This window comes from Lethenteron reissneri, chromosome 70 (assembly GCF_015708825.2).
Source record: "Lethenteron reissneri isolate LAM-NWPU_2019-01 chromosome 70, ASM1570882v1, whole genome shotgun sequence".
NCBI classification, from domain to species: domain Eukaryota; kingdom Metazoa; phylum Chordata; class Hyperoartia; order Petromyzontiformes; family Petromyzontidae; genus Lethenteron; species Lethenteron reissneri.
The window spans coordinates 88,652-108,078 of record NC_083848.1 but is presented as its reverse complement, the minus strand read 5'-3'; the positions used below and the strand labels follow the sequence as shown (position 1 = coordinate 108,078).

The 19,427-nt window shown below is 55.3% G+C and overlaps 1 protein-coding gene across 1 annotated transcript; it reads left to right on the top strand.

The window, feature by feature from the left end:
• The first annotated feature begins 496 nt into the window (after positions 1-496).
• Positions 497-12,270, top strand: LOC133361024 (putative ATP-dependent RNA helicase an3). The gene is made up of 13 exons (XM_061579913.1): positions 497-757; positions 1,084-1,290; positions 3,033-3,132; positions 3,476-3,697; positions 4,683-4,781; positions 5,223-5,383; positions 5,729-5,873; positions 6,168-6,312; positions 6,658-6,839; positions 7,791-7,908; positions 8,805-8,967; positions 9,705-9,823; positions 10,530-12,270. The coding sequence occupies exons 4-13, from the start codon at positions 3,491-3,493 to the stop codon at positions 10,601-10,603; spliced, it is 1,413 nt and encodes a 470-aa protein (XP_061435897.1). The 5' UTR covers positions 497-757; positions 1,084-1,290; positions 3,033-3,132; positions 3,476-3,490; the 3' UTR covers positions 10,604-12,270.
• Positions 12,271-19,427: the final 7,157 nt, after the last annotated feature.

Here is a 19,427-nt window from a genome sequence, read left to right as displayed (position 1 = left end):
CACGCGCAACGGCTGTGACGAGCGAGGTCCAGCGCACTCACGCACGCGCGCACACATACATGCACACATGCGCACACATACATGCACACATGCGCACACATACATGCACACATGCGCACACATACATGCACACATGCGCACACATACATGCACACATGCGCACACATACATGCACACATGCGCACACATACATACATGCGCACACATACATACATGCGCACACATACATACATGCGCACACATACATACATGCGCACACATACATACATGCGCACACATACATACATGCGCACACATACATTCGCACACATACACGCACGCGCGTGCATGTGCGCATGGACACTTGCACACGTACATACACTGGCAGAGACGTGGACGCACATCGGAAATGACCAGTGACGATTTTTGGAACTGTGCTTTGGGCCTTCCATAGATCGACTTGGCCTCGTGAATAAACGTCGCCACTGGGGAGCGAGGCGGCCGGGCGTGGTGCTGGCCACCCACCCCATCGTGTGCCGCCTAACAGCACTTCTCCCAACAGTCTGTTAAGGCTGTACGGAGGATCTTTGCGTGCGTGTTATTGTGTGCGCGTGCGTGTTCTTGTGTGCGTGTCTATTCTTGTGCACGTAACTGTGTTCGTGTGCGAGCTGACGGTGACTGTGCATGCCTGGCGCGCAGGAGGAGACCCGCAGACGTACAGCGCGTTTGGGGCGCGGGATCGCCTGGGGGACGACCGTGGTGGGGGCAGCAGGGGCCGGTGGGTACACACACACACGCGGTACACGCACACACACACGCGGTGCACACACACACGGTACAGGTACACGCACACACACACGGTACAGGTACACACACACGCGGTACACACACACACGGTACACGCACACACGGTACACAGTCCATGCAGAGTACACCGCACAGTACATACAGATTACAAATACGGTGCACAGTACACGCAGAGTACATCCGTGCGCGCAACATACGCATACGGGACGCGCAGAGTGGGATATACGGGGAGGACCTTTGTTTTTGTCGGGGGGTTGGTGTGTCTCCTAACGGTGGGCGTCTCTTGTCTGCACTCAGGTTTGATGAGCGCGGAAGTGGGTGGGGAGGCGGCTCGGATCGTCGCGATGGCGCTGAGAACGGGCGCCCCCGCGGGGGTCCCGGAGGGGGCAGCTTTGGGGGGCGCGACCCCCCGCGGAACACGCGCTGGTCGGACAGCGGGAGCAGCGGGGGACGCGGCGACGACGACTGGTCGCGCCAGCAGCCTCGCAACGAGCGCATCGAGCAGTACGCACGCTGCACGCAGAGAGATGCGCGTGGGCAGAGTAGTGGCTGTGTAGGGGCAGTGGTGACGAGTAGTGGCTGTGTAGGGGCAGTGGTGACGAGTAGTGGCTGTGTGTAGGGGCAGTAGTGACGAGTAGGGGCTGTGTAGTGGCAGTGGTGACGAATAGTGGCTGTGTAGGGGCAGTGGTGACGAGTAGTGGCTGTGTGTAGGGGCAGTGGTGACGAGTAGGGGTTGTGTAGGGGCAGTGGTGACGAGTAGTGGCTGTGTGTAGGGGCAGTGGTGACGAGTAGGGGCTGTGTAGGGGCAGTGGTGACGAGTAGGGGCTGTGTAGTGGCAGTGGTGACGAGTAGGGGCTGTGTAGGAGCAGTGGTGACGAGTAGTGGCTGTGTGTAGGGGCAGTGGTGACGAGTAGGGGCTGTGTGTAGGGGCAGTGGTGACGAGTAGGGGCTGTGTAGTGGCAGTGGTGACGAGTAGGGGCTGTGTAGTGGCAGTGGTGACGAGTAGTGGCTGTGTAGGAGCAGTGGTGACGAGTAGTGGCTGTGTAGGGGCAGTGGTGAAGAGTAGTGGCTGTGTAGGGGCAGTGGTGACGAGTAGTGGCTGTGTAGGGGCAGTGGTGACGAGTAGGGGCTGTGTAGGGGCAGTGGTGACGAGTAGTGGCTGTGTGTAGGGGCAGTGGTGAAGAGTAGTGGCTGTGTAGGGGCAGTGGTGACGAGTAGGGGCTGTGTGTAGGTGCAGTGGTGACGAGTAGGGGCTGTGTGTAGGTGCAGTGGTGACGAGTAGTGGCTGTGTAGGTGCAGTGGTGACGAGTAGGGGCTGTGTAAGGGCAGTGGTGACGAGTAGGGGCTGTGTAGTGGCAGTGGTGACGAGTAGGGGCTGTGTAGTGGCAGTGGTGACGAGTAGTGGCTGTGTAGGAGCAGTGGTGACGAGTAGTGGCTGTGTAGGGGCAGTGGTGAAGAGTAGTGGCTGTGTAGGGGCAGTGGTGACGAGTAGTGGCTGTGTAGGGGCAGTGGTGACGAGTAGGGGCTGTGTAGGGGCAGTGGTGACGAGTAGTGGCTGTGTGTAGGGGCAGTGGTGAAGAGTAGTGGCTGTGTAGGGGCAGTGGTGACGAGTAGGGGCTGTGTGTAGGTGCAGTGGTGACGAGTAGGGGCTGTGTGTAGGTGCAGTGGTGACGAGTAGTGGCTGTGTAGGTGCAGTGGTGACGAGTAGGGGCTGTGTAAGGGCAGTGGTGACGAGTAGGGGCTGTGTAGTGGCAGTGGTGACGAGTAGTGGCTGTGTAGGGGCAGTGGTGACGAGTAGGGGCTGTGTAGGGGCAGTGGTGACGAGTAGTGGCTGTGTAGGGGCAGTGGTGACGAGTAGTGGCTGTGTGTAGGGGCAGTGGTGAAGAGTAGTGGCTGTGTAGGGGCAGTGGTGACGAGTAGGGGCTGTGTGTAGGTGCAGTGGTGACGAGTAGTGGCTGTGTAGGGGCAGTGGTGACGAGTAGTGGCTGTGTAGTGGCAGTGGTGACGAGTAGTGGCTGTGTGTAGGTGCAGTGGTGACGAGTAGTGGCTGTGTAGTGGCAGTGGTGACAAGTAGTGGCTGTGTAGGGGCAGTGGTGACGAGTAGTGGCTGTGTAGGGGCAGTGGTGACGAGTAGGGGCTGTGTAGTGGCAGTGGTGACGAGTAGGGGCTGTGTAGTGGCAGTGGTGACGAGTAGTGGCTGTGTGTAGGGGCAGTGGTGACGAGTCGTGGCTCTGTGCGGTGCGTAGGGAGCTCTTTGCTGGCAGTAACACGGGGATCAACTTTGAGAAGTATGACGACATCCCTGTGGAGGCGACCGGGCACGACTGCCCCAACCACATTGACACGGTGAGACGACCGGGCCGACTCTACCCCAGCCCCATGCCGACAGCCGCCCCCTCGGCACCATTTGCACCGTGACACCACCATCACCACCATCATCACCGTCACCATTTAAAATGAATGACTACCGTCAGCATCTGGATAGCATTTAAAACTGCATGGCTATCATTCATTTTAAACTATATTCCGGCGATGCTTTGATGGTGCCGATGCTGTCTCGGCGACAGCGAACTTGTCCTGTGAGCCCTCTTCCCTCCCCGAGGTTGACTCGTGATAACGGCACTTGCTTGGGTGGTGGGTGACCTTTCTCCTTCTCAATTTCGGACCTTTCTCCTCTTCTGCGTGCCAGTTTGAGGAGGTGGAGATGGGCGAAATCATCATGGGGAACATAGCGCTGACTCGGTACACGCGGCCCACGCCGGTGCAGAAGTACGCTATCCCCATCATCATCGGCAAGCGCGACCTCATGGCCTGCGCGCAGACCGGCTCCGGCAAGACGGCCGCCTTCCTGGTGCCCATCCTGAGCCAGATCTACCTGGAGGGTCCTGGAGAGGCTCTTCTGGCCGCCAAGGTGAGTGTACAGACGATCCAGCCGTACATCTGCAGAGTTTAGTTTTTTTTATTGTATCCTGGAGAAATCTGATTAGCCTATGAATGTCTATTTTTTTTACTGATGTCTGTTACCCCCTCCCTGCCCCCCTGCCATTCCGCAAGTCTGGGTGCCATGCTGGCTAGGAAATGTTAACTACCTCGCCCGCCTGGCAAGACAGGTCGTGGGTTCAATCCTGACCCTGATGGCTGCTGTATATTTCGAGTTTCTGTCTCTCCCCGTGGTCGCGTGGATTTTTTTCCAGGTCCTCTGGTTTTTCTCTCCACATTTAGAAACGTGTTGTGAGTAATTGGCTGCTGCAATAAACTTCCACATGATGAGCAACTTTGTTGGGCTGTCATCTGTGGCCAGGCCGCTTCTGAAAAAGAGCAATATAGCTCAGTGGGCCTCACCTGGTAAATTAAAAGTAGTTTAGTTGAACTTGTTAATATTTTTATTTTACCAGGTGTAAGGCCCAATGAGCTATATAGTTAATTTTTGATTAGCACAGTTGGCGCCTAACAATGCGAAATAATTGCAACATAAGCAACCTGGCCACATGATAGCGTGGAAATTCATAGCAGAAGCCAAATACTTTTGACCTCGTGACATTGACTCTCAGCATCATGAACATACATGGGTTGGCCCCTCCCCTCACTCCCTCCGGAGTGCGGCGCCACGGTTAGCGCCCTGCGCTACGAACCCGGGCGACACGAGTTCGATTCCAGCTCACGGACAACACCAGTGACGGATATCTGAACTGGTCCTGGGCCTCCCCTAGGTCGACTCGGCCTCAAATGAGTACCTGGTGCTGTACGCGTATGAATAAGGTGGGGGGCGTGGTGCTGGCCACCCACCCCCCACCCTCTTGCGCCACCGTGCAGAACTTCTCGGTCGCTGTCGCTCGCCAACGGCGCCCGCTGAGCCTACACGGGGGACCTTTGTCTTGTGTTGTCGCTGCGCTCAGGACATAGCGAGGTTTGGGCGGCGCAAGCAGTACCCGCTGGCCCTCGTGCTGGCGCCCACGCGTGAGCTGGCCTCCCAGATCCACGAGGAGTCGCGCAAGGTACCACCACTACCACCTACCGTCACCTACCACCCCACTCCGCCAACTTACTCCACCACCACCACCTACCCCACCTATCCCCCCGTCACCTGCCCCCTATACTCCCCCTCTACTACCTTCCCCCCACCACCTACACCCTTCTACCACTTATCCCCCGCCCTTTGCTACCTACCCCCTCTGCTACCACCACCTACCCCCCCCTCCATTAGCCCTTGCGTGGTGTACTGTGTGTGTACCATGCGCGGACGTGCGTGGTTTGAGTGCCGCTCCCACCCCTATGTGTACTCTATGCCGTGCGTACTTTGCGTACCGCTTGCGCCCCTACGTGTGGTGTACACTGCGTGTACTTTGCATGTGCTCTGTGCGTGTAGTTTGCGTACCGCTTGCGCCCCTGCGTGTGGTGTACACTGCGTGTACTCTGCATGTGCTCTGTGCGTGTAGTTTGCGTACCGCTCGCGCGTGCGCCCCTGCGTGGTGTACGGCGGCGCGGACATCGGGCAGCAGATCCGCGAGTTGGAGCGCGGCTGCCACCTCCTGGTGGCCACTCCGGGCCGCCTGGTCGACATGATGGAGCGCGGCAAGATCGGCCTCGAGTTCACCAGGTGAGCGCTCAGACACACACACAGACACGCGCACACACGCACACACAGACACGCACACACAGACACGCACACACAGACACGCACACACACACGGGGCACTCCCGCACGCAGCGCACCAGATGTGCGGGGGGTTTGGGGGGCCGGGGCCTCCCATGTGAGGGGTACGCACGGAGAGAGCCATAGGCTCGCTTATCAGAGACCCATAGACTCATCGCACGGAGACCCATAGACTCTTAAGTCTAAGCCTCAATACCTCCATGTTCCCTCTGCATGTGACTGACTGCCTCTCCGCTCTTTCCTCCCACCCGCTCCTCCCCTTCTCCGTGTCCGCCCCCTCCCCCCCAGGTTCCTGGTGCTGGACGAGGCTGACCGCATGCTGGACATGGGCTTTGAGCCCCAGATCCGTAAGATTGTGGAGCAGGACGTGATGCCCGTCAAGGGCGAGCGCCAGACCCTCATGTTCAGCGCCACCTTCCCCCGGGAGATCCAGGTTAGAGATGCACACTGGCTGGCTAATCGGCCGTCTGGCTGGCTGGCTAATCGGCCGCCTGGCTGACTGGTCGTCTGGCCGGCTGGCTGGCTGGCTGGCCGGCTGGCTGGCTGGCCGGCTGGCTGGCTGGCCGGCTGGCTGGCTGGCCGGCTGGCTGGCTGGCCGGCTGGCTGGCTGGCCGGCTGGCTGGTTGACTGACCGACTAACCGGCTGGCTGACCAACTGGCTGACTTACCAACCGTGTCCAGCTGGCTGGTCAACCGTCTGACCGACCGTCTGACCGTGTGGCTGTAGATGCTGGCGCGGGACTTCCTGGAAGATTACATCTTCCTGGCGGTGGGGCGTGTGGGCTCCACGTCGGAGAACATCACCCAGAAGGTGGTGTGGGTGGAGGAGGACGACAAGCGCTCCTTCCTGCTCGACCTGCTCAACGCCGCCGGTGAGGCACGCACACACGCACACACGCACACACGCACACACGCACACACGCACACACGCACACACGCACACACGCACACACGCACACACGCACACACGCACACACGCACACACGCACACACGCACACACGCACACACGCACACACGCACACACGCACACACGCACACACGCACACACGCACACACGCACACACGCACACACGCACACACGCACACACGTACACACGTACACACGTATACACTTCCCTGACGCTGGTGTTTGTATAGTTACACGTGTGCGTGTATGGGGGTCTTTGTGTATACGTGTGTCTGTATGCATGTGTGCGTGTACAATGTGCGTGTGTAGAGGTGGAGTCCCTGACGCTGGTGTTTGTGGAGACTAAGCGCGGTGCCGACGCGCTGGAGGGCTTCCTCTACAATGAGGGCTACCCCTCGACCAGCATCCACGGGGACCGCTCCCAGCGCGACCGCGAGGAGGCGCTGCACCACTTCCGCTCGGGGAAGTGCCCCATCCTGGTCGCCACCGCCGTGAGACTCGCACTGACACGGGGGGGGGGGTGGGTGGGGGGCTTGTGGGGGGAGACGTGCGGGGGGAGGGGGACACGCGCGCAGTGGGGGATGCACAGAGATTTACAGAGATGGAGACGCACAAAGACGGTCGCTGTATCGCGTGCTTTAGGATGTGTTTCTGCGGCCATCTGGAAAGTCCTTTCTTCCGATATTAGGAAACGACTGGAGCTTGGCACTTTTAATCATCATCTAGATTGACAAACTAATTTCTTTAAAACAGTTTTTTTGCGTTTAGTTCGCTGTCTTTCCCCCGCACCTCCGATTGGCGTGGTTGGCTACCTATGGTGAAAAATAAGTTCAACGTGCATACTTAACAGACACAAGCAGGAATGCACATCAGCCACCATACGCCACCGAGTGGTGGTGAAATGACCCCCCCCCTCTCCGCAGAGATACATAGTCATAGATAGATACTCAACAACAACGGCTGCCATCTGCTACTAGGTGGGGTTGACGTCCCCACGGCGCTTGTGCCAGGCTAGGTGCACCTTAAGGCCCTTCACTGCAAATGTGCAAGGCTCTGCTGACAAGGTCACGGGACAGACCCAGGTGCCATGGGTTGACTGATTGGCACATGCACCACCTGTGCCCCCTACTGTGCCAACTCGCTGCATTTTAGCCACACGTCGCTCCGCTCGTTGTGAGCATCGCTCCTCTGTTGCTAGTCGGCGACTGCCTCCAACTGAGCTAAAACGTTTAAACTAATTTTTATTTGACCAGGTAAGGCCCAATGAGCTCCATAGCTCTCTTTAATAAGCGGACACATGGATGGCTGTGGTGCTGTCCACCCCCCGCCCCATTGTGCGCACTGGTTGCCTTCATAGGCGCTGCTGCTGCTCACAAACAGCACTTTGCCCCTGACCAGCGTTGCGTGAGACTACCCGGGGTCACCTTTGTCTGTGTCTGTAGGTGGCGGCCCGTGGGCTGGACATCTCGAACGTGAAGCACGTCATTAACTTTGACCTGCCCAGCGACATCGAGGAATACGTGCACCGCATCGGCCGCACGGGGCGCGTGGGCAACCTGGGTACGCACACACGCGCACACCTACACACGGGCACGTGTATACACGCCAACTTGCACACACACACGGGCACGTGTATACACGCCAACGTGCACACACATACACGTGTGCCCCGCATCGGGGGCGCGTGGGCAACCTGGGTACGCACACACGCCCACACCTACACACAGGCACGTGTACACACCCCAACTTGCACACTCACACACGTGTGACCCGCATCGGGTGCGCGTGGGCAACCTGGGTTCGCACACGTATGCACACGCACACGAACACGTGCACACGCGCACTTGTACACACGGACACGTGCACACGGTATATGCAGCCGGTCTCGGCTCCAGCGGTGCCACGTGCGGTTCGCTGGAGCCGCAGAGCACCACCCGGCGTGTGCCTCCCCCTCCCCCTCCTCTGGGGGTCTCCAATGGAGGAGGAGGGGGTTGTGGCGGGGGCTGGTGAAGCCGCGTGGCATCCCCCTGGTGGCGGAGGGGCGGGAGCCTGCTCAGGGTCACCGAGCGATCGTCTCCACCCACGCACCCACCCCTGTTGTCCATGTGTCTCCCTGCATCTTTTCCCACGTCTCGACCACTCGTACCCCCCCCCACCACCCTGTGTTGTCCACCCTCGTGGTGTCCACCGCTCCCCCCTCTGCATCTCCCCCCCCCTCCACCCCATGTCATTGTCCAGGCCTGGCGACGTTCTTGTTTTTTTTTTCAACATGAACTTCCCGCGTCCCCCCCCCCCCCCCCCATCTCGTCTCTTCTCACCTCCCCACCCTACGTCTCCCACCTTCCCCTACGTCTCGCGCCGTTTCTAGACTCTTCCCCCCCACCCCCACGTCTTCCCACACCTCCCTCCGTGCCTCACACCATTTCTCGTCTCTCCCCCACCCCGTCGTTGTCCAGGCCTGGCGACGTCGTTCTTCAACATGAAGAACTCGAGCCTGGCGCGTGACCTCATGGACCTGCTGGTGGAGGCCCACCAGGAGGTCCCCACCTGGCTGGAGGGCGTCGCCTACGGCCAGCAGAGCCGCAGCGGGGCCTGGGGCGGTGGCGGCCGCGGCAAGAGGTGCGTGCGTGGGCACGTGCGTGTATGTGCGCGCTTGTGTTACACCTCTAAGTGCACACAGCCTGACACTAAGCGCCATGGTGGCACTTGTTGTTGTTGCTGTGCGACTTTGGCTTTGTGCGTTGGCGGTTAGGGCAGCTGTTGGGCAATCTCCCCAGCGTGGAGCAGCAGCAGCAGTGCACTCCCTCCGCTCTCACCATCTGCCTCATCACTTCACCCCCCCCAGCCACCTACCACTTCTCCACTCTCCCCCCTGCCTCTCTTCCCCCTGCCTCCCCCATGTGTTGTTTCTCGTGGCTGGGTGAGCGTCTCTTTCTGCCATACAGTGCTTAGCCACCTCACTGTCAAATCACAGCCGTCAATCTACATGGACACCGTCATCAGCCAGACCCATAGACTCACACCGAGATCGACTCCCACCGGTTATCTGAACTGGTCCTGGACCTCCCCTAGGTCGTCTCAAATAAGTACCAGTGGCGATGTATAAAAACATCAAAACCATCACCACTCAGGGAGACAAAGGCGGCCAGGCGTGGCGCTGGCCACCCACCCCTCGTGTGCCGTTCTGGCCTCAATAGGTGCTCGCTAACAGCACTTGCCCTAACAGTCTGTTAAGGCTATATGGACGATCTTTAATTTTTATATATATAGGTGGGTTTGTGCTAGTGTGCGTGTATGAGTGTGTGTGCCAGTGTGTGTGTGTGTGTACTAAGGTGCGTGTGGTGTGTGCGTGGCAGGAGCGGTGGCGGAGGGGCGTTTGGCGGCCGTGACTACCGCACCACCCACGGACCCCCCGGCGGTGGGGGGCGCAAGGGCGGCCCCAGCCCCGGCGGGGGGAGCAGCCGCGGAGGCTCAGGTGGGTGTCCCGCTCACGGCCACCAACACCACCAGCACCCAGCGATAGCGGTTATCTGAACCGGTGGTGGTGCGTGTGAAAGTGAGTGAACGTATCCCTGTGTGTGGGGAGCGGTAGTGTAGCGGTGAGCGTGCTGCGCTACGAACCAGGCACCCGAAGTTCGATTCCCACTCGCGGCCAACAACACCAGTGACTATTGTCTGAAGCGATCCTGGGCCTTCGCCCTGGTCGATGAGTGTTTGGTGTGTCGTGTAACCAGCACCAATGGGGACATAAAATTGTCCAGGCGTGGTGCTGGCCACCCACCCACTCGTGTGCTGTGCCGGCCTTTATAGGCGCTGCTCTTAAGGCTACACGGAGGATCTTTGTTTTGTTGTGTGTGTGTGGGAGCAGTGGTGCAGCGGTTAGCGCTGCATTACGAACCCGGTAGACACTCGCATTCGATTCCCATTCACTGCCACCACCAACGCCGGTGATAGCGATTATCTGAACCGGACCTGGCGGCCTGCCCCTAGGTCGTTTCGGCCGCACGTGGAGTACCTGTGTAGCAAACATCGGCACCGGGGAAGACAAAGACGGCCGGGTGTGCTTCTGGCCACCCACCCACCCCGCTCGTGCGCCGTGCCGGCCTTCGTAGCCATGACGGCACTTGCCCCTCGACACCCCGTAACGGGCTGTGCGCGGGGACCTTTGTGTGTGTGAGCAGGCAGCTTCGGCTTCTCCGATGGAGGGAGCTACAACAGATCCCGTGGTTCCTCGGTCGACTGGTGGGACAACTGAGGAGGGGGACACAGCCACAGCTACAGCCGCGGCAACAGCCCCAGTTACAGCCGCGGCAACGGCTACGGCCGCGGCAACGGCCACCCCTCGGCAACGGCCGCGGCAACGGCCACCCCTCGGCAACAGATATCCCCCAGCAACAGCCGCGGCAACAGCCGCAGGTACCCCCCGCAACAGCTGCAGTAGCAACGACAGCTCCCCCAGGAACAACCACAGCAACAGCTACCCCCAGCAGCGCAACCATGGCAACAGCTCCTACCCCGGCAACAGCTCCTACCCCGGCAACAGCTCCTACCCCGGCAACAGCTACCACAACCACCCTCTCACAAACACCAGAGCACACGGTCAACCACACCGCCCTTCACCCCCAGCCTGGTTCCCATCACCAGCCTGGTTCCCATCACCAGCCTGGCTCTCATTACACATCACCAGCCTGGCTCCCAATCCTCTTCTAATTGCTTGAAAGATGCGGAGCACGGCTCTCCCCGCACTCCCTTCTCCCCCCGCTCCGCGTCGCTTGTCCAGTGCTGAGCGATCACTTTGGCTGGATTTATGACCCCCAACGCACGTACACACATACACGCACGCGCACAAAGACATAGATCCCATCTAAAGCCTTAACAGACCTTTTTGGGGCAAGTGCTGTTAGCGAGCAACCCCCCCCTGGTGTGCCGTGCCCGCCTTCAGTCGGTGCTACTGGCTGGCACGCGCGTACTCGCACGTGATACCATCTGCGGTTGCCCAGTCTTGGGCTCGCCACACTCCGCCCCCTCTACAAACCCCACCACCTCTCCATGCACCTCTACTCCCTCACCACTCGGCCCTATAATCCACACACCAACCTGCCCAAGTCACAACCACCACCACCAGTCTCCACAGTCTTTCTCTAATCTCTCCCGGTCCCCCCCCCTCCCGCATTGACCCCCACCCCCCTCCCGCGCCCGCCACGCTCGCCCCACCGAGCCGCGGCGCCGGCGACACCGTGGGACCAGGAGAGACGTGGCGGTGGCGGGCGCTGGTGGCGGCGGCGGGTGTTTGCCGTCGCCGCCACCGCTGCCACCGCCCGTGGCCATTGCCTGAGACGCGTGACGCCGCTTGTCGTCGAAGGCCCCCCCCTCCCCTCCCCGACTGTAGATTTAACGATGCGTGACGACGACCGTGACGAGGATTCTGAAAAGCGTTACATGGCGCTCCGAAAGCCGGGATCGGTGCTGTGTGAACCCCCCTCAACCACAACCACCCCCAACCACTCCCGACACCCCAGGGTGGCGGGCGGGGGGGGGTGGACGATTCCTGGCACCCAGTGGAGGTGACGACACCTGGGGGGTTGGGAGGGGGGACAACTCCCGGCACACTTTCCGTATTGGCGGATCCACCGCTGGGTGATGAGGAGCGGGGGGAGGCAGTCCTCCGATGGTAGCCATAGGCGGAGCGAAGGTTTTGTGTTATTGAAGGAGAGGGGGGGGGCACTCGACTGCCCTGTCCCCCCTTGCCCCCACCTACCCGCCCCCTCGGCGGTGGTGACGATGACGATGATGATGACGATGTTGTTATTGTTTGTTTCTTACGAAGCCGCTTTTATTTACGTGGTCCCCCGCCCCATGTCGTCGCCCTGTTTCTCGCTCGTGGTTTTAACTAGAGAAATTCAATAAAGAGACGATCGCTCACTTCCGGCCTCTCTCGCTCGCAACGGTTCAACAACCGCTGCCCGTTCCCCACGAGTGGCGGTGACGTCAACACGGGGCCTGTTGCCAGGCTCGGTACACTTTGAGGCCACGTGACCTGTCGAAGGCTTACCGACAGGTCACGGGACAGACCCAGGTGCCATAGGTTGGCTGACATTACTGGCAGATGCACCGCCTGTGCCCCCTACTGCGCAAACTTTGTGTTTTGGCCACCCGGCGCACTGGTACACACACTCATACACGCACACACTCATTCATACACGCACACACCACACGCACGTTAGTACACACTCATACACACACTCATTACACACACACGAGTACACTCATACATGGCACACCTTGGACAACTGCCCAGCGGCGTCCTTCGCAAGCCTCCACCATCGAGGCCGATCTTGACACTGCTGGTACTCGTCTTCTGCAAGTCCACTCACTCGCATTATCAGAACAGAATTGGAAGAAAAACTGATGGCAGTTGGGCAAAATACGGAGGTGTAGGTGCTTCGTTTGTGGGGCTGGTGGTAAAGCTCCACCTACCTAAATCTTGACTTAAAGCTTTTGTGACTGCAGGAATTCATATTCTTTGGGTCTTTCGGTAAAGTCACGTAGATAGAACAATAATATAAAGGATTTAAAAATAAATAAAAATATCACGACGTTTCGATCACAACACAAGCAATCATCAGGAGAAGGGGGAAGGCTGCCGAGGCAGGCTGTTTTAAAGGTTTGAGAGATTAGCATGTCACAATGTAACAGATTAGCATGTCACAATGTAACAGATTAGCATGTCACAATGTAACAGATTAGCATGTCAATGTTAACGGCGGCTGTGTTAGTGTGAACCTGTTAATGTAAAATCAGTCGAAAATAAGTGCTAACATCGGAATGTCGGATGGAAACCTCACAGCCAGTTCTGACTTAAACTGGCTATGATAATTGGTTCTTTACCCTTCTATCTGGCAACAAAACTGACACCTTTTTGAGGTACCCATAGTGTTAAACTGGCTAGTAACCTACTACTTCGTGACACTCCGGGTCCAACAGCAGAGCCGTGGGCTCCCGTGAGCATCAATCACCACAGCGTCCGCATCAGGAACATGCTTGACGACAATCAGGAGCCATCCCTTGACCGCACCGAGGCATCATCTGCCTCCCATTTTATCTGTAGCAGATTGAAATTCTCCTGGTACAGCCATGGAACATTGTTTTACTCCGTAGCTAAACAAAAGTGTAAAGTACGAGCCAGAGGACATCCCTGTCACGCCCCAAGGTGAGCGGGGAATGGCTCCGACTCCTACGCACGTAACTTTACCCAGGCCTGCCCACCATCACGAAGGTCCTTGAGGATGGTGATAATTGTGGCGCTGTAAGTTACTTTTTTTTATGGAATGAAAACTGTGGCCACCGCTCATCCTTCAGCACCGCATGGCTCTCCGAACCTCCGAGTGAAGGCTGCAGTAAGCCGCCGTAGGGATGTTATGTTGTAGAGTGATGAAATTCTCACTTGCATCTTTCATAACGCTCGTTGAGACTGGGAATGAAAGAGGTCCGAGGTGGTTGGCCACCACCGCATCGGAATAAAGGCAGGCGCATTTTATCGATTACAAGCCGATGGTCAGCAGATCAGCTCCGCAGTAGGTCCTGGTGTCAAGGACATGGGCCCGCATCCGCTGTTTTGTCACTATGCAGTCCAGCAGATGTTCTTGCTTGGAGCGTACGTGCGTCCATGATGTGTGGAGGCGCCGGTGCCGCAACAGCGTGCTGGTAATAGATTTCTAGCAGCCTCCTATCATTGTTATTTAGCTGATCTGGTCCATGCCTTTTCAATCACCCTGGCCCAGGTGCTTGCATTATGACCCACTCGAGCATTAAATTCACCCAACAGGATGACTCCCAGGAGGGGCCACTTTAGCCAGCACCTGGGACAGGAGGTCATAAAGGCAACGGACTCATCGGCCTTTCCCGCATCCCTCCACTGATGTTCACCACCACCACTCCTCACCTCTTGTTGACGGGGAGGCGAACCCAAAGTAGCCTGGGGCATACAGCTTCCCACATCTCAACGCCACGTTCCCACACCCCCTTCATTCACACGTACTCATCCACACACGTATCAAACAACAACCCACGTTCACCACGGCACTTGTGCCAGGCTAAGTGCACTTTGAGGCAACGTGAAGCGTCAAAGGCTCTCTGCTGGCAGGAGGTCACGGGGACAAGCCAGGTGCCATGGGTTCATTACTGTGCCAGGCTAAGTGCAGGTCACGGGATAGACCCAGGTGCCTCGAGTTGACTGAGATGGTTGAACACGTAGGCTTTAGCGATCAATATCATCCATAAGAGGTTTTTTGGGTTAGATCGCGAAAATATATAAATGTTGTGTTGTTAAAACCCGCCACCACCCAACACAGCCAACTAGTGAGTGTTGTCACGTAAACAGAATGTGGCCAATTCGTCACTAGTACAGCACTAGTGTATAGTAGTGTAGTGTATAGTGTAGTATACTAGTACAGCACTAACCGGTGTGGTGTTGGAGAGCCAAGCCACAACATTTACAATCTGAGTACGACGTTTCGCCAGTAACACGCGTGCCAACAAGAACACTCAATTTATTTTGATAAACTAGCTCCATTAGATCAAGAGTAATTAGAGAATCTATCGAAATTGAAAGAAATAAAAATAATTTTAACCGTTACGATATCTACCGCCTTCGAGCTGCGTGGAAGCTAATCAAGTAACACATTGTTTAAATGAATGGCTATGAAGGGCACCATATTTCGATTTAAAGCTTTCGTGACTGCAGGGATTCATCTTCTTGATGAATCCCTGCAGTCATGAAATAAAAATAATAAAATTGTATTTTATTTTTATTATTTTATTATTTCCATTCTACGTGACTTTACCGAAATAACCAAGAAGAAGGGCACCATACTTCAACAGGGATTACCGTTGGCACGGCTATTTTAATAAACAATAGACAGGAAGGACAAGATCAAAGGGCTCCCATAATGCACATGGATAATGTGCGTTGACTCAGTAACCCGCCCCCCCCCCACTTTGCACAAGAGCGAATTAGTGTGGTCACCACATCTACACCTCGATATAAGGAACGAAACAGACTTCGTCACAAATCTGGCTGTCGCCTGATGAAGTTGGTTGTAATTACTGGCGAAACGTCGAACTCAGATTGTAAATGTTGTGGCTTGGCTCTCCAACACACCGGTTAGTGATGTACTAGTTTACTACACTATACACTACACTATACACTACACACTAGTACTGTACTAGTATACTACACTATACACTACACACTAGTACTGTACTAGTATACTACACTATACACTACACTACACACTAGTGCTGTACTAGTATACTGTACTATACACTACACTATACACTAGTGCTGTACTAGTATGCTACACTATACACTACACTATACACTAGTGCTGTACTAGTATGCTACACTTTACACTACACTATACACTAGTGCTGTACTAGTATACTACACACTAGTGCTGTACTAGTATACTACACTATACACTACACTATACACTAGTGCTGTACTAGTATACTACACTACACTATACACTACACTATACACTAGTGCTGTACTAGTATACCACACTATACACTACACTACACACTAGTGCTGTGCTAGTGACGAATTGGCCACGTTCTGTTTACGTGACAACCCTCACTGGTTGGCTGTGTCGGGTGGTGTCGGGTTTGAACGACACAACATTTATATATTTACGCGATCTAACCCACAAAACCTCTATTATGGTTGCTTTTACTTAAGATTTTTTTTTTATATGCCTTCGATAGTAATTTATTATAATGCTACGTCTCCACTCGCACAACCCCGCGCACCAATCACACGTCGCTCGCACAAGCGCGGCCGCCGTGGGTGGGTAACGGAGATGGTTTAAAGGGCTGTGGATGGGCGGGTATTCGGGACGGGTCTCGGACCGACGCACCGATCGCACGCGCGGAACGGGGATCAGGGATCAGAGGGCCGAGACGTCACTCGTACCCGCGTAACCGATTGGGGACTTATTCTTAGGTTTTTTTCGGTAAAGTCACGTAGGTAAAAAATAAACTTAAAATTGTGTTGCCTCCGAAACGTCGTGATTTTTATTTTACTTTATTCATTTTAATTTCATTTTTTTACCTACGTGACTTTACCGAAAAAACCTAAGAATATGAATCCTTGCAGTCACGAAAGCTTCAAATCTAGATTGGGGACTTCTATTGACGGCGATTTAAAGGGCCGTGGGGGCGGGTATTCGCGATGGGTGTTAGCCACCACAAGGGCCGTTTTATCGGGATGACCGCCGCCACGGGATAGCGGGTGAACTATTCGACCGCTACGAGGATTTCGCGGTCGCCCCGGTGGGAATCGCGGGAACGGCCCCTCGGGATCGATCCCGACCAGCTGGTTCGTTCGACTGACGCGGAACGGCCTCAGGGGCACCTGGTGACCGCGCGGGGCAGCCCTGTTGCACCCCCAGGCGGCCACGTCTTGCGGCGCCAATTTGGGCCGGAGATGCTGGCGACGTAAGGTCTCCCGGGTGCGCTGTGGGTAGAGATGACTGGCATATGTACCAGCTGTGCCACACACACACACACGTGTACAAAGACAAAGAGGCCCCGTGTAGGCTCCGCATGATGTCGGGGCAAGTGCTGTTAGCCAGTAGCAGCAGCAGCAGCGCCTATGAATGCGGGCACGGCACGCGAGCGGTGGGTGGGTGGCCACCACCACCACGCCCGCCCGGCCGCCTTTGTCTCCCCAGTGCCGATGTTTACTACACACCGCACGGGGTACTTATTTTAAAGTCGAGTCGACCTAGGGGAGGCACAGGACCGGTTCAAATATTCGTCACTGGCGGTGTTGGACCTGGGCAGGATTGGAACTCGGTCCGCCGGATTCGTAGCGCGACGTAGGCCACGGCTTCTTTACCGGCTAAACGGGTAACGGGTAAAGGTTTCGACATGCCAAGGGGTAAGGTAAAGGGTAGGGTAAAGGTAGCTCAGAAGAATTTCCCGGTAGGGTAAAGGTAGCGTGAATAATTACCTGGTAAATACGGTGCCTTGTTTACCGCTAAAAGCTCCATGGCGCAGTCCGTGGCCTCCATGATAAATTGCGATAATTGATGTCGGACCAGATGGAGACATCCTCTTGGTTCTTTCGGTAAAGTCACGTAGAATGGAAATAAAAATAAAACAATACAATAATTCTTCTTAGTTCTTTCGGTAAAGTCACGTAGAAGGGAAGTAATAAAATAATAAAAATAAAACATAATAAAATAAAATAATTCTCACGACGTTTCGGCTACAACGCAAGCACCTCCAACGCAGCTTATATATAAGCTCCTAGCTTGGCATTGTCTCATTCTTCACCTGAAGACGGCTGCTTGCGTTGTAGCCGAAACGTCGTGAGAATTATTTTATTTTATTATGTTTTATTTTTATTATTTTATTACTTCCCTTCTACGTGACTTTACCGAAATAACTAAGAAGATGAATCCCTGCAGTCACGAAAGCTTTAAATCGAAATACAATAATTCTCACGACGTTTCGGCCACAACGCAAGCAGCCGTCCTCAGGTGAAGAACGGGTCTGTCGAGAAGACAGACTCTGCCTCTGTCTGTGGCCGAAACGTCGTGAGAATTATTGTATAATGTTTTATTTTTATTATTTTATTATTTCCCTTCTACGTGACTTTACCGAAAGAACCAAGAAGATGAATCCCTGCAGTCACGAAAAAAGCTTTAAATCGAAATTCAGATGGAGACGGGCCACGTTCTTGAGGTAGAGGCACTAGAGGACGATGATGCCAGCAAGAGGCATCTTTGTGGTCGCTGCGAACAGCAATGGCAAGAGGCAGCGGCATGCGTTCCCGTGGGAGCACACGCACCATGGGATGGAGGGTGACCCCCATGTACAGCACGCACTGCTGCAAGTGGTTTTCCACCAGAGGTCTCAAACGGGTTTTGATTCCCTACCCGTACCCTACCCGAAATGAGTGACAAACGGTGCCTCACCAGTGACTCACGGCCTACCCGTATACCCGTACCCGGCTGCACCAGGGCCGGGTACGGGTAGCCGGGTATCGGGTAGGGTACGGGTATCGGGTACCCGGTTGCGACCTCTGTTTCCCACCCACACGAGGGGTGGAGAGCCCACACATCAAGAAGCACGACGCGCTCGCCCCAGGCAGGCAGCGAGGTCGGGACGTCGCTGGCTGCCTGAAGGTTCCGTCTAACTGGGCCGGAGCGGCGCAGGATCGTATTGCCTGTCGCTCGTCCCAGGACGATGGCAAACTTGATCAGGTTGTTGACGAGGTCGCCATCGACCAAGACGACTGGGACGAGCAGGCTATATGACAGCCTCAACGCCCGATTCGAGAGTATTCTATTTGTCTTCTTGGTTCTTTCGGTAAAGTCACGTAGAAGGAAAATAATAAAAATAAAACATAATAAAATAATTCTCACGACGTTTCGGCCACAACGCAAGCAGCCGTCTTCAGGTGGAGAACAGGTCTGTCAAGTAGACAGAGTCTGTCTACTTAATATACTAAATCACAAGAAGAATTATTATGTTTTATTTTTATTATTTTCCTTCTACTTGACTTTACCTAAAGAACCAAGAAGATGAATCCCTGCAGTCACGAAAGCTTTAAATCGATATTCTATATGTATTAAGTGCTCTACCTTATAGCATTGATCGTTATCAACCTTTTTCATGTGTAGTACCCCAGTAATTTCCCTGTAATCGGGTAAATTGTATGGGATAAGGGTAAACGGTAGGGTAAAGGTAGGCTCGTTGCTTTTTAAAGCCTTTATATTAAGTTCACTTGCTTGCTTGCTTGCGCGCTTACGACCGTGCAAATCTTTCGGTCGTTTTTTAACCCACTTCCCGTGATCCAATCGAGCTGACATTTTGCACACAGACTCGTTGTGCGTGACAATGTATTTTCGTGGAAAAAAAAATTCCTAAATTTTCCACTTTTTAGGAAAAAAACAATTATCAACATGAATAAAACAGAGGGGACGAAAGGGGAAAAACATATCTTTTTTTTATTGTGAGTTTATTTAAGAAGTCTGTACATAAGCCAGGTTTTCATCATGCAACATGTA

What these genes read in the sequence shown, in the direction of transcription:
- LOC133361024 (XM_061579913.1), top strand. Translation starts at nt 3,491, where the DNA reads ATGGGCGAAATCATCATGGGGAACATAGCGCTGACTCGGTACACGCGG. An exon ending in ATCGGCCTCGAGTTCACCAG is followed by an intron (nt 5,384 to 5,728) that starts GTGAGCGCTCAG and finishes CCTCCCCCCCAG; the next exon opens with GTTCCTGGTGCTGGACGAGG. An exon ending in CCATCCTGGTCGCCACCGCC is followed by an intron (nt 6,840 to 7,790) that starts GTGAGACTCGCA and finishes CTGTGTCTGTAG; the next exon opens with GTGGCGGCCCGTGGGCTGGA.